The sequence below is a fragment of the Nyctibius grandis genome, chromosome 2, assembly GCF_013368605.1.
Source record: "Nyctibius grandis isolate bNycGra1 chromosome 2, bNycGra1.pri, whole genome shotgun sequence".
NCBI lineage: Eukaryota > Metazoa > Chordata > Aves > Nyctibiiformes > Nyctibiidae > Nyctibius > Nyctibius grandis.
Genome location: NC_090659.1, coordinates 78,421,260 through 78,433,450, shown reverse-complemented (window position 1 = coordinate 78,433,450; position 12,191 = coordinate 78,421,260). Strand labels below are relative to the sequence as shown.

Below are 12,191 nucleotides of genomic sequence, written 5' to 3'. Positions count from 1 at the left end.
TGTTTGGCACAAAGCAGAGTTAAGTATGTTTGGTGTCATTCACTCTCTGTTGAAGCATCCCAGCTGAGAAGCTATCCAGAGAGCACTCTGAGAAAGAAGCAGCAGGGATAGCAGGAAGCAATGGCTCAGCTGGTACCAAAGGAATTCCAGCTACTGATAAGCCCTCTTTTCCTGTTTTTGAGCAGCAGTCCCTCATGTATCATGACACAGGACATGATTCTAACATGAAGTCCACAACACCAATTTTCTGCAGGTGGACCTCTGAGCTTTGTGTAAGTAGATCACAGAACCATTCTACCCACTGCCATATCTGCTCAATACACCTGTAAGATGGCATAGCATTTAGTGAAGGTAAGAATGGGCCAATTCTTGACAATTAAGAATAGTAATTCTGAGATCTCTACTTCACCCATGTTACCTACATAAGGTTCACCACTTCTCACTGAGAAGCCTTATTCTAGTTCTATTACTAACTCTTTTAATATACAGTAAACAAATCATTAATCAAGAAATAAAATTAATCATGGTTTTAGGTGACATTTCTAAAGTTCTGATTTTGAGACATAATATTGTTTAAAACAAAACCAGAAAACTTACCTTTATTTTAGCAGTGTATTCACCCCTACCTCCAAAAAGACCAAGACCACCTAACAAAATATCTGTATCAGCACAGAAACGGATAGCTTCTACCGAGTGGGCTGAATAACCCCAGCCTCCTCCATGACCTGCAGAAAAAAACAAAACAAAACAAAAATACACTTAATCTTAGTCTTTTATTCCACAAGCCTGATCAGCTTATGCTATAAAATTTCACTGTGTACATACTTTCAAATCTGTTAACCACACTATAGTCTTCTTTAGAATAAACTTTCATGACTGCTTGAGTCTCTTCTTCTGTATTTGCTACACCCATTTTTAAGTCCTGCATAGCAGCCAAAGTATCAAGACAACCTAAAAGAAAGCAAAACCATGAAGAACTCCACATTTCTTACTGTTGATTATAATCAGTGTAATGGAAATTAATACAAGTTAAGAACATCAAAGCAACCTAACTGCTTTGTCCCTAAACCACACATAAGCTACCGAATATTATTATAGCTTTGATTAGGTCAGGGGTCACTGCTGTAGAATCTCAAGGTTCACTGCTGAAGATCAATTTCATTTAATTTATTAATTTTCCAGAATAACCAAGAAATGTGATTAAATCTACTTTGCAACTTTGCCAATGGTAAATAAATTGCCAACAACAGCTGCATTTTTTTTTTTTTCCTTTTTACATTTCCCATATTGCCAAAAAAAGAGTTTAAATAGTAACTGAATTATGGGCAGATTTGAGAGCCTTCATAAAAGGCATTTTATTTCATATATATGGGTACCTAACGTGCCTTACTCTGACTCAGACACAACAAAGTACTGTTCAAGTTAAAATTTATCACATCTCTAACACACAATGAAGGGAGCAGGACAAGGAACTGATCACTCATCACGATCAGTGAGCAAGCAAGCTAAAATAATTTCCAAAGCTGTGCTTTGAAGCATTGGGCATATTGCATATGGCCAGTTTATACATGAATGCAGTGGGATTATTTTTGGTTTGGTAGGCTTTTTAGACTACAAAAGGAAATCATATTACTCTCAGTGCCCAATTATACAAAACTGCAAAGAGTAAATTCTAACTGTAGACACTGCATTTACTGTAAAATAAAAATAGCTTATTTAAGGGCACTTCTTCCTTTCTTTTGGAGACTCCAAGTTAACTTAACAGTACTGACTTTATTCTGCAGACTGTCCAAAAAGATCATCTACGAAGGTCTCTATTCTGTTGACCTCTAGTAGCAGGTTCCATCAGAACTCTAAAATCCTCTAGCATCATTAAGATGGCAGAAGATAACTATTTTGATTAAAATTAATGCATATCAGTCAGATCATAAGTGCTAAGAGCAATGGTGAAAGATTACAAAGTAAAATTTTAACTCAAAAAAGTCAGAAAGCTGTCAGATTACAATTCATTTATACACTAAGTAATGTTTCTTTATTTCATCCAAGCTTCTGACTCATCAACTATAAATGTATACCTAGAATGTGCAAAGCTGCATGAGATCTGGTGGTTAGAGCTTTGGAACCTGTTGGCAGAGCAAGTTCTGGACTCAAAATACTACACCGGGATTGCATGTCTGGAGCTGAGGGAAGTCTGGAATCGGCAACTACTGCATTGTAACTCCACAGTTCCCTAGCATTTGGTCGAAACCTAGAGCAAGACAAAACAGAGTAAAAAAAACCTTTCACCTATAGAAAAACACCAAAAATCTAACTGATAATTAAATTTTATAAGCTATTTAACGTAAAATGTAGGTCTGCTAGTACAAACTCTTAAAATTGAACATTATTACACCAAATACATATAACCTTTATTAGCTTAACACACTAGCAAATGTAAAGACAGAAAAACATTCTTATTGTACTTCAAGTCAAACAGTCATACTATGGGTTTACAAATTTCAGCAAATGTTAGATACTTTTCAAAGCTAATAAATATTAAAATGGTATAATCTATCAAGTAGTATGAAGGAACCATCAAAGTACTAGATATAGTGGCAGATGTGCTCAAAAATGCTAAAGGTGCCAAGTGAGAGTAAAAGGGTTACTCACCTTCAAATAAGAGTAAAAAGATCTTGAGAAATCCAACGTATTTTGTTTGGGCTTTTTAAAATGGATAGCATCACCTTATGAGTTTTTAAGGGATTACAGAAAAGGACAGCATAAACAAGGGAATGTAAAGACTTCCTATACTATAGATTAACATGGAGAAAAAGAAAATGAAAAAAATGAAGTCTTTGATATCACTATATAAAAGGAAGAAACAGAAGACACGGCCTGTGAGAGGGTTCTGAATAAGCACAAAAGGAATTTTCACTTGGTACACCGTTTTAAAAATCCAAACGGGGCTAAAATGGTCTAAATAATGGAAAAAGAAATAGTTTAAACTAAAAATATTATAGGGCACCATATGTACTCAGGATTTCAACAAGTTAGCAATGTGCAAGTTTATATACACACACATACATACATATGGAATTATTTAACCACTTGAATTTCACTAACTGAAAAAGTAAATAACAAAGCTATGAAGAAAATCTTTAAAATCTATGTAGTCAAGAATGCTGTCTCTCTGTACAGGGAAACTGCGCCCTTCCTTTAAATAGGCATGATAAAAATGTCCAGGAATAATAATTAATATACCAAATATTTCACTACTAATAGGCATATTCATTAACATGTCTCTTCTTTAGACTGTTTTAATATTTTCTATTAAACAAGAATGGGATATAACACAGAAATACATCTGCACAGACTCCAAGAATCCATTCTTCTGTTAAGTATTTAAGCTCTAGATTTAGTCCCCAAAATTTTGCAAGACAGTAAAACACCCTAAGCCATGTCTACCCGTAACAGCATCTTTAACATGTGACTTTGAACTTCCTCAAGCTGAATAACCGTGTGTTACATCAAGTTAAGTGTCAACACTTTTTCTTCCCTGAAACTTGCTGCTTTCCCATAGCTATCGATAACCGCGTTTTTCATAAATTGAGTCTTTCAGCGTGTTTTAATCATGCTGACAATATCATGATCAAGAGCTTTAAGCGATGTGGGTGCTACTCTTCCTTATTTCAAATTTCAGTATAATTTAAGTAAGCACTGGTACCTAGCTAATGAGATTGAAACAATCCTGGGGATGTGCATAATGCAGGACTACAGCCATCCAAGGAACTTCAGAGGTCATAAAGGAACATGCCTAGCAAATATGCATGCTTCAATGCTAAGTGGCTAAGTTGTTGAGTCTCAATTTTGGATTAAGACATCCAAAGTAGGATGCAAGTAGCCTATGGCCACAATGATCTTTTAAAGATGTGATCCTACATGATACTGTCTTTTCCAGATGAATGCAGACTAGCTGGTTCCCTGCTTTATTCTAACTGTAAGTGATTATTCTTATTTTGCCTAAGTCTTCAAACAGTTTAAAATATCATTTATCACTTGCACTCAGATGACGGTTCAAATTTCTCTCCCAAATCCTGGTTAACATCATAGCTTTTAAATCATTATAGAAGAATTGGATGTTATGTTATCATTCTGTTTTGGAAAAAGGGCTTATGATCTACATCTGCTCAAAGACTCCACTGAAAGCAACCATCCCCAAAGACTGTGAAATAAATATGACTGTAATTTAAATGTTTACGTCATCTAAATAAGTACCTTTATTTTGACCTCTCAAAATGTCAGAACTGAAAACAATACCATTACTCCACCCCTTCTCCTATTCAAGTCTTAGCCACTAACGCCTGAGAGAAGGATGAAGATTTAAGACACCAGGTTGTGGAAGCTGGGTATGGCAAGGAAATAAAAATATTCATTAAAGTGTTAAGTAGATGGAGGAAAGTAAGGGAAGAATAAAAAGAATAAATAAGCAGAATAAATTGGGGGCCCCCAAACATCATGAGATTGGAATGAGAGTGATGCAGATAAGAAATAAAAAACCATTTGGGCTCACGTGAAAAAATCATCCAAAAAATGGGAAAAAAGATACATGGAAGACTGAAAATTGTTTTTCATTTGCTAGGGAAATGAGTATAATCAAATCTCCAGCCTCTCAAAATATTTTAAAAAGGATTTCTATACTATGACTTTAGTAGCTATAATCCACACTTGCCTCCAAATAACATCATAGACAGGATCCAGACACACACCAGAACCTTGAAGGTCTTCCTGCTCAGAATCATTGAACGTTTTGCAACTGCCATCTACTTTGTTTATCAGAAGACATTTAAAAGGAGGAGGTTCTGATATTGAAGCTGGTACCAAACCTGGATCAGGGAGCAAAAAGAGCAGAAAAACATAAAGACTCCACTCATTACATGGCACTTTCTATGCACAAAACATTAATGTAGTAGGGAAGAATTGATATACTGCTACAGCAAAAATAAACCGTAGTAAGGTTTAAGTGCAAGAAAAGTTTAGACTTTTACAGTCTTATTTTTAATAAAATTAATTTCCAAAGGAGTTAGGATCACCATGTGCAGTATAACTAGAACGTCAACATATTTTAATTCCCTCCATTCATGTGTTTGACTTGGTCCTCTACTGTTCGCATGACCAGAGCTATTTTTCTCTAATACTTCTATAAGCATTTAAAATATTCTAGAAGAGTTCTTGCCTATTATATGCCTGCTTGCAAATATCTCTGATGTAGCAAGCACATGAGAATTAATGAGAGCTTCATCGATCCGGAGAAAAGTCTGGTCTCCACTCGCTCCAATCCATGTTGCTTTGCGTCCATACTTAGAGCCTATATTAGGCATAGGTGCTGGTTTTGCATTCCAGTAGGGCATATCCAGAATTGGTCTCCCAAGCTGACCTTTCTATAGAGAGAACACAAAAATTAGTAAGTAACAGTAACAGTAAGTCTCAAAGATGAACAAGTTACTTCAACAGTTTCAACATACAGAACTACTAATCTGGAAGAGACAGCTTACTACAAAATTACCTTCAAAAAGCAACAGCTAGTCTAAGTGAAGCGTGACACATTTAAATACAAGGAACAAGTTATTGACAGATATTGTCCTCCCTATTCGGTTACGGTTTTGAGTGAATTTTTTTTTTAATGCAACTCAAACTCCCCATGATGGATAACCCTCCTTTCCATCTTCAGAATCAAATATAAAAGCATTTATTCACCTTCAATACTCAATATCCGAATAACTTCAGTGCTAAACAAGGAATGAATTAATAGGAAAAAAAAAAATCTACATTGAGATTCAGACAGTCTATATTCCTCTCAATTCTGAACTTACATGGACTGAAAGTCTTACAGACTTAAAAGTATGTAGAAATTGATTAGTTCATCAAACTTGAACTAAAAAGAGCATAAAGTGCCTAAGCAAGCACCTCTGCACATGCTCATTAACATCCTGACTTGGAGATCTAGAGCCTTATCTCCTATGAACAACTAGTTATTGAGAGATGGACCAACAGTTCTTATACTGTACCTAAGTACGTAGTAAGAACTGCTGCAATAAACCTGGTCAGACTCCATCTACCTCACTCAGGCAAAGGAAATTCATCACAGGCTAATAAAGTCAGGGTAATTTTCTTTAAAATTGTAAGAGAGAAGAAACATGCATGTACAGCAAATACCCTCTGTCCAGCATGTTACTCATCTCTCTTTCTACATAACACTGTATGTAAGTAAACTTGGTGAAGACATTGTCAAGAAACATGCTTGCTTTTTAGCTTGTCTTGACTTTATAAGGCTTTCAACAAACTTTCAGGCATTACAATATTAAAATCAGATGCATAGAACAGGTGGTCTAAATATGGTCTAAATTTATTTTTCTTTTAGAAAATGAAAAAAAACCCTCAGTCAACAGACACGCTTTTAAATCCTATTTCTGAAAGTGAATTTGTTTTTTCGGGGCCTATGTTTCACTGCAAGTCAAAGCAGCTTAAACTTTTATGTGTCCAAGTCACTGTTGACAAAATCATGGACAGCAAATCTCTTACTTGAAGTCTGAAAACCAACAAAATATTACCTAATGTATGAGCCATCTTATGGCACACTTTTAATTCAAAACATGATTTTCCAATTCTAAAATTTCAGTCTTCAGCTTCTTTTATTTTTTGTAAAAAGACAGATTTCAAAAGGTGCAATTTCTCTTCTGTTGTGTTTGGCAGTACATAGTTTTTTAAAGCATATAAAAATAGCTCATTACTTAGAGTATAAGTATTGCCAAAAGGACATTAAAGGGAAAGCATGAACAACAGAAGACTCTCGAGAGATTGCACTGAGGGGGTATTGCAAAGACAAGGAGGCACAAAGGCCTAAAGTCAGGATGAAGGGGAACTAAACAACATTGAAGTGCTTATTCAGTGAATACAAGAATGGATTCCACATGGACAAAGGAGAATATATGCCATGCGGATAGGAAAGAAGAGTACCAGAGTTATGCTGTTCTATACTGAGGAATAATCTCCCCTCAAATGTAGGCATAACTTCTGCAACTCATTGCTATTTCTATGAAAGAAAACAGGACACATTTTTCCTAACTAATGCAGACAGACAGGTAATAGAATATGCAAAAGATACTTATTTGCAACCAAGCTTGCAACAAGAAGAGTTTGAGAAAACCAGTGCACCTTACAAAATAGCACAGTTTTAAATCACCATCTTCATTAAAATATAAAAACCACCAAGAATTTCTGGCATCATGCTTTTCTAACCACAACAATATTAGAAGACACATTTTTAAACATAACAGACACAAAAGACATGCAGAAGTCATGAGTAGTTCCATAACAGCAAGTATAAGCAAACAGTTTTGAAAGGTCTTTGAACAATACATTAACTACTAGAGTTATTCCCATAAGTAAATATTATTATTTCCTTACTGAGAAACTTCCAAATGTGAAAACCTGGCCATCCATTAAGAGAATAGCTGTATGGTTGCTCCCAGCAGTAACTTGTGTACTAGGACCTGGTAATGCTTGCACCAAAGTGGGACATCCCCTATATCAAAATAAATTAATTTTGTATCAATAAATGCTTTTGCAACACTTAACACATACATTAGTATTATAAGGATTTCAATCACTGTGGAACGTATTCACTATGTTCATATACCATATGGAACCAGAGTCAAGCAACATCTTACATATTAAATAAGTGGATATTTAAGTTTATGCTCTCTTGTTACAGGGAACCAGATCAAGTACCCTCTCTTCAGTTAAACTTAGATATTAGCACAGAATAAAAATGGTTAATTTAATATATAATTGTAGGATTACATTAATGTCACCGTAACATTAATATATATGTGTGTGTGTATATACGTATACATATAAAATATACTGCAATGAACTGTAGTAGTAAAAAAATTCTGTAGTAAGGATGCTGGTTAAGGTCTTAACAAAATCGTTTGCATTATGAAGCAATCGAAGCCTTATGTGGTACTCCAGTACAATTACCAGAAGCAATATTGATACGGCCCTCCTGAGATCACTGTCTAGGGAATTATAAAAGAAAGAGAAAGTCTAGGCAACTCCATCAGCTTTCTAATGGAGAATAAGGCATTAAAAAACTGCTCTCCATTAAACTTGGACTCAAGGAATAAATCTCTCCAAATTGTTTTCCATAAAGATCTGAAAAAGTCTAATCCATATGCCTCCCAAATATGGACAGGTAAAAGAAAATAAATTTCCCATTCCAGTAAAAAGAGGGAAAAAACCCCACAGTAGGATGATCAAGAAGCAAAGAAAGAAAACTTGAAGTGATGACTTAGAATAGAAATAGCAGAAAAGATAAAAAGAAAGAAGTAGGAGATACTGAAACTAAAATTTTTATCTCAATGTCAAAAAGTGAACAGGAGCCTACAAGAACTGCACCAGACTTTGAATCCCATAATGAACATCTACCTAGACTACAAATTTATTGTGGACTTAGAAAGACTGTGAATTTGAAGAACAAGTTATTTCCAAATAAGTCTATGTTTAGGAACCCTGACCCCAGAGAACAGCAGCACTATTTAAACTTACTTTTAAACACATACTTTCAAAAGTAGGTTAATCTAAAACAAGAACAGATTGTCTTAAGTTGGAATTAAAACAGTATCAGACCACGGTTACCTAGCGATTGTTTAGCAGCTGTTGTGCATAAAGATGGGTTATCTGCACGCTCTGGTTTTGGCTGAATTGCAAGTAAAACAGAAGTCGACAAAGTGGGAGGGAGGAGAGGCATTGTGCACTCAGTAGGGAAAGGGTAGATGGGAAGATGTGAACATATGGAAATGCGGAACAGAGGAATGCAGCATGAACATAGTTGATGACCTGAAGGAGAGGGAACACAGGTATAAACAAATTATTCCCTTGTGGTGAATGTAGCTTCCAGTGGGTGACTCTAGTGGAGACTGAGAGACTGAAGGGTAGCATAAAGTTTGCTAGAGGAGGCACAACATGAAATTCATAAATTCAGAAGCCTTTGTTGGACTACAGGCACGTGGGTTTGGACATCAGTAAGATTATACACAGACACACAGAGCAAAGTTTAGCAGCACCAATGATAAAACATTTTAACAACAGAAGAAACATTACATTTGCCTCCCATTAACTTTAAGGAAGCTCAAAAAGGCACTGAAGCAGAAACAAAACATAATTAAGAACTAATCCAAAAGCATTCCTGTTAAAGGGAAATATTTTGATTAAAGTTTTTTTTCCTCTTCTCTCAAAATTATGATAGCTGCCAGCACAGAATTATCAACCCTATGCTTTTTTTTAAAAAAAAAAAGTGAACATTTAATCTATTTGATGCATAAAAGCTAAGCTATTATCACCAAAACTATTTGTCTTTCTGTTTTGCCAATTGAATCTATTGGCAATGTTACCTGAACACTGTGTATGATATTCCTCTGGCAGCAGCAGAGCAAAACCAGACAAGCAACTAATGTAGAGAGATGTAATATGTTATCCTCTTAAATTGCTCTTTTATTAAGATCACCCAGCTCTTGGAATGGCCAGCTACAGTGTATCAACTAAAGAAATGAACAGGAAAAAGCTTAAGACACTTAACTACGTCAAAAAAAATAAAGTAAAATTACAGAAAAATAGTTTTCACTTCATAAAAGGAAGAAGGATTTGGAAAAATACAATAAGCCATTTTGACTGATGCGTATGGTACTTAAAACTTGTGATACTATTGAGTATTTCCCTATCCCTCTTTAACTCAACACCACATAGACACTTAAGCATCTGAGAGACTCTTTGGACAAAGTTTTGACAACTAGGCTTTCTACATTTGAAAAGAAGAAAGTAAGAAGTATTCTTCTGGGATCGAGCTGAAGGACACATTGGTATCAAACTCACAGATTCTTTGGCTTCTGGATATGACACAGGTACTTGACATAGGTCAATCACAAAAGACCAACCTCAACTATACAGAAAGTAACCTGAGATCCCCTGGGAAAATCTAAGATTGCTGAATGAAGCAGCAGATACACATGCATCAGCCAAATCAGGATCCTGCAGAAGGTCCAAATGCTTTTTGGCTGTCCGCAACGAAAACCCTCTTCCATCTCGAAGCACAAGCATTTCTGGGAGCAGATGTGGTCTTTGAAAATTCGTCCCACATTAATCATTTGACCAATTGCTGTCCATGGTACTCATGCAGGCAACAGTTCGCTGCCAGGTCCAGTAAGATGTCACTTATGGCAGCTGACAGTGGTGCTGTAAATTCAGGTTCACCATGGGCTGTTACTGTGTAGTAGTGAGTAAAAGGAAACCAGCAGTAACTCCTGTCAATTGCAGGCAGAGTTGGACAGTATGGAGTTAAAAAGAAAACGGAGACTTTTTGATTTTAGAGGTAACTGGAAGCTTCATGAAAAGATGTAAATAAGACCTGCACTCCACCACTGAAGTAAAATAATCAGACAATGCACCTAGAAACACGGTCCTATCAAACACAGATGATGGAACAATGTTTTTTCTAGAGATATTAATAGGATATAGTCTCTACGCTTTGTCTTCAAGTACAAAATAGCTGACTGCCCATGGAAAGCCTCCTCAGTTTTCTTCCATGTTATTGTTGAACCTTCAGAAGCAAAATCACATCAGGATTGTCTTACTTCAGTCGTTCCATTTCTGGAGCTTGACTGACAGATCATGTGCTTGCTAACGTAGTGCTGAAGTCAACAGTTTGTACAAGAAGTGCAGCCAAATTTTGAAAATAACAGAAAGATCCTGCAGTTTTAAGTCCCAGCTTCTTGAGAGAAGCATCAGCAACAAGCAGGCCTTTGCTTACCTGAATACAAGACATGCTATTTTTCACCAAGACTAGATATTGCAAAGCATTTCTTGCTTCCACTGAGTTTCTATCCACCAGCATCTAATTTGAGAAGAATATAAGAAGAGACTGACAAATCCTTCATGTAGTAAATAGCTCATCAACATCTGCCACTGCAGATTTTACAACAGTACACCTATGCAGACTACTTTAATGGCTTCAGTATACTGATATGGAAAAAATGGCCTCCTAGGAACCAGATCACTTGGATTTTTAAGTGGTCCCTCTATGAATGGCTGAAGTCTTGTTGGAGAAAAAAAAAAACCACCACCACCTTGTGCATATTGCTTGTTCCTCCACATCATTTCAGTCCTATTAATGGTTTATCGAGAATCACATTATCCTGTTCATCTGCTGCTTTGTTTGCTTGAGTGCATAAAAAGTATTTTGAAGTCCTTCTAGGGCATGTAATATGCCTCAATCCTACTGAAGTAGGAGGAAGAGTATGGTAAATACCACAAATTTTAACAGAGGAGTCCAGAATCCCCTTCATTAAGGAGAAAGACATGTCTAGACAGGTGTGCAGAATTCAAAATAGTTAAGCATTTTCAAGACTTTTTAAAATATAGTCTCACTGCTAAATCTTTACACTGCAAGACAGAAGTCTCTGGAAGGATAATTCATCAGTCGCTGCCCAGGAACTTCCATCGTTGCTTCATCTGGCAATGAAGATGTCTCCCTCAGATGAAAATGAGAGTTCCTACATTTTCCCTGACAGTTCTTGATTTCAGGAGCCCCCATATTTAGATACACTAGCTAGGATGCCTAAAGATTACTTGCTTTTTTTTTTTCCCTCCCCTCTCTCTCTGCTGGAAACAAAGTAGAGTATCAGTTCCCGTATTCAGAAGATGATGGTCTTCCTGAGGTCTATACAGGCAATGTGACACACTGCATGACTGACATACCACTGACCTGGCTGGAGTTGGCCATCTGAGCACCACTGCGTCCCAACTGAAGTGGAACTCTGCATAAGGATTCCCTGTTTCCTTCTCTGAATCCCTTACTGTGAGGACAGAGGAGAGATCTCTACTTAAAGCTGGAAAAAGAAGTACATCAATGAGGAAATCATCATTTGAATGATGGTGCTAAACAGCAATATAGTACTATAGCCAGTTCTTATGCACAGGACATACTCCAAATTTCTTCAAGGTTTTTTTCAGATACTGTCTGGGGTCTGTTGTAGAATGATACAAAAGTCAGTGCCCAGTCGCTTGTAACTCCTCAGCTTCTAGGCCTGGTCAAGCACTATCCTTTGGCACAGGATGTTTCATGTTCATGTACGATTTCACTCGGAACTACATTTGGT

The 12,191-nt window shown here is 36.3% G+C and overlaps 1 protein-coding gene across 14 annotated transcripts in view; it reads right to left on the bottom strand.

The window, feature by feature from the left end:
- Positions 1 to 12,191, bottom strand: part of MYCBP2 (MYC binding protein 2) — a 204,691-nt gene that overhangs the window by 112,557 nt on the left and 79,943 nt on the right. For 13 of the 14 annotated variants that reach the window (XM_068395507.1, XM_068395508.1, XM_068395513.1 and 10 more), the window contains 6 exons: positions 7,444 to 7,561; positions 5,213 to 5,417; positions 4,709 to 4,862; positions 2,076 to 2,248; positions 826 to 951; positions 598 to 725 (listed from right to left, as the gene is read on the bottom strand). In XM_068395507.1, the coding sequence (XP_068251608.1) occupies positions 598 to 725; positions 826 to 951; positions 2,076 to 2,248; positions 4,709 to 4,862; positions 5,213 to 5,417; positions 7,444 to 7,561 (904 nt within the window). Of the gene's footprint in view, positions 1 to 597; positions 726 to 825; positions 952 to 2,075; positions 2,249 to 4,708; positions 4,863 to 5,212; positions 5,418 to 7,443; positions 7,562 to 11,797; positions 11,922 to 12,191 lie in introns of all 14 variants that reach the window. The other variant, XM_068395521.1, reaches the window with a different exon arrangement.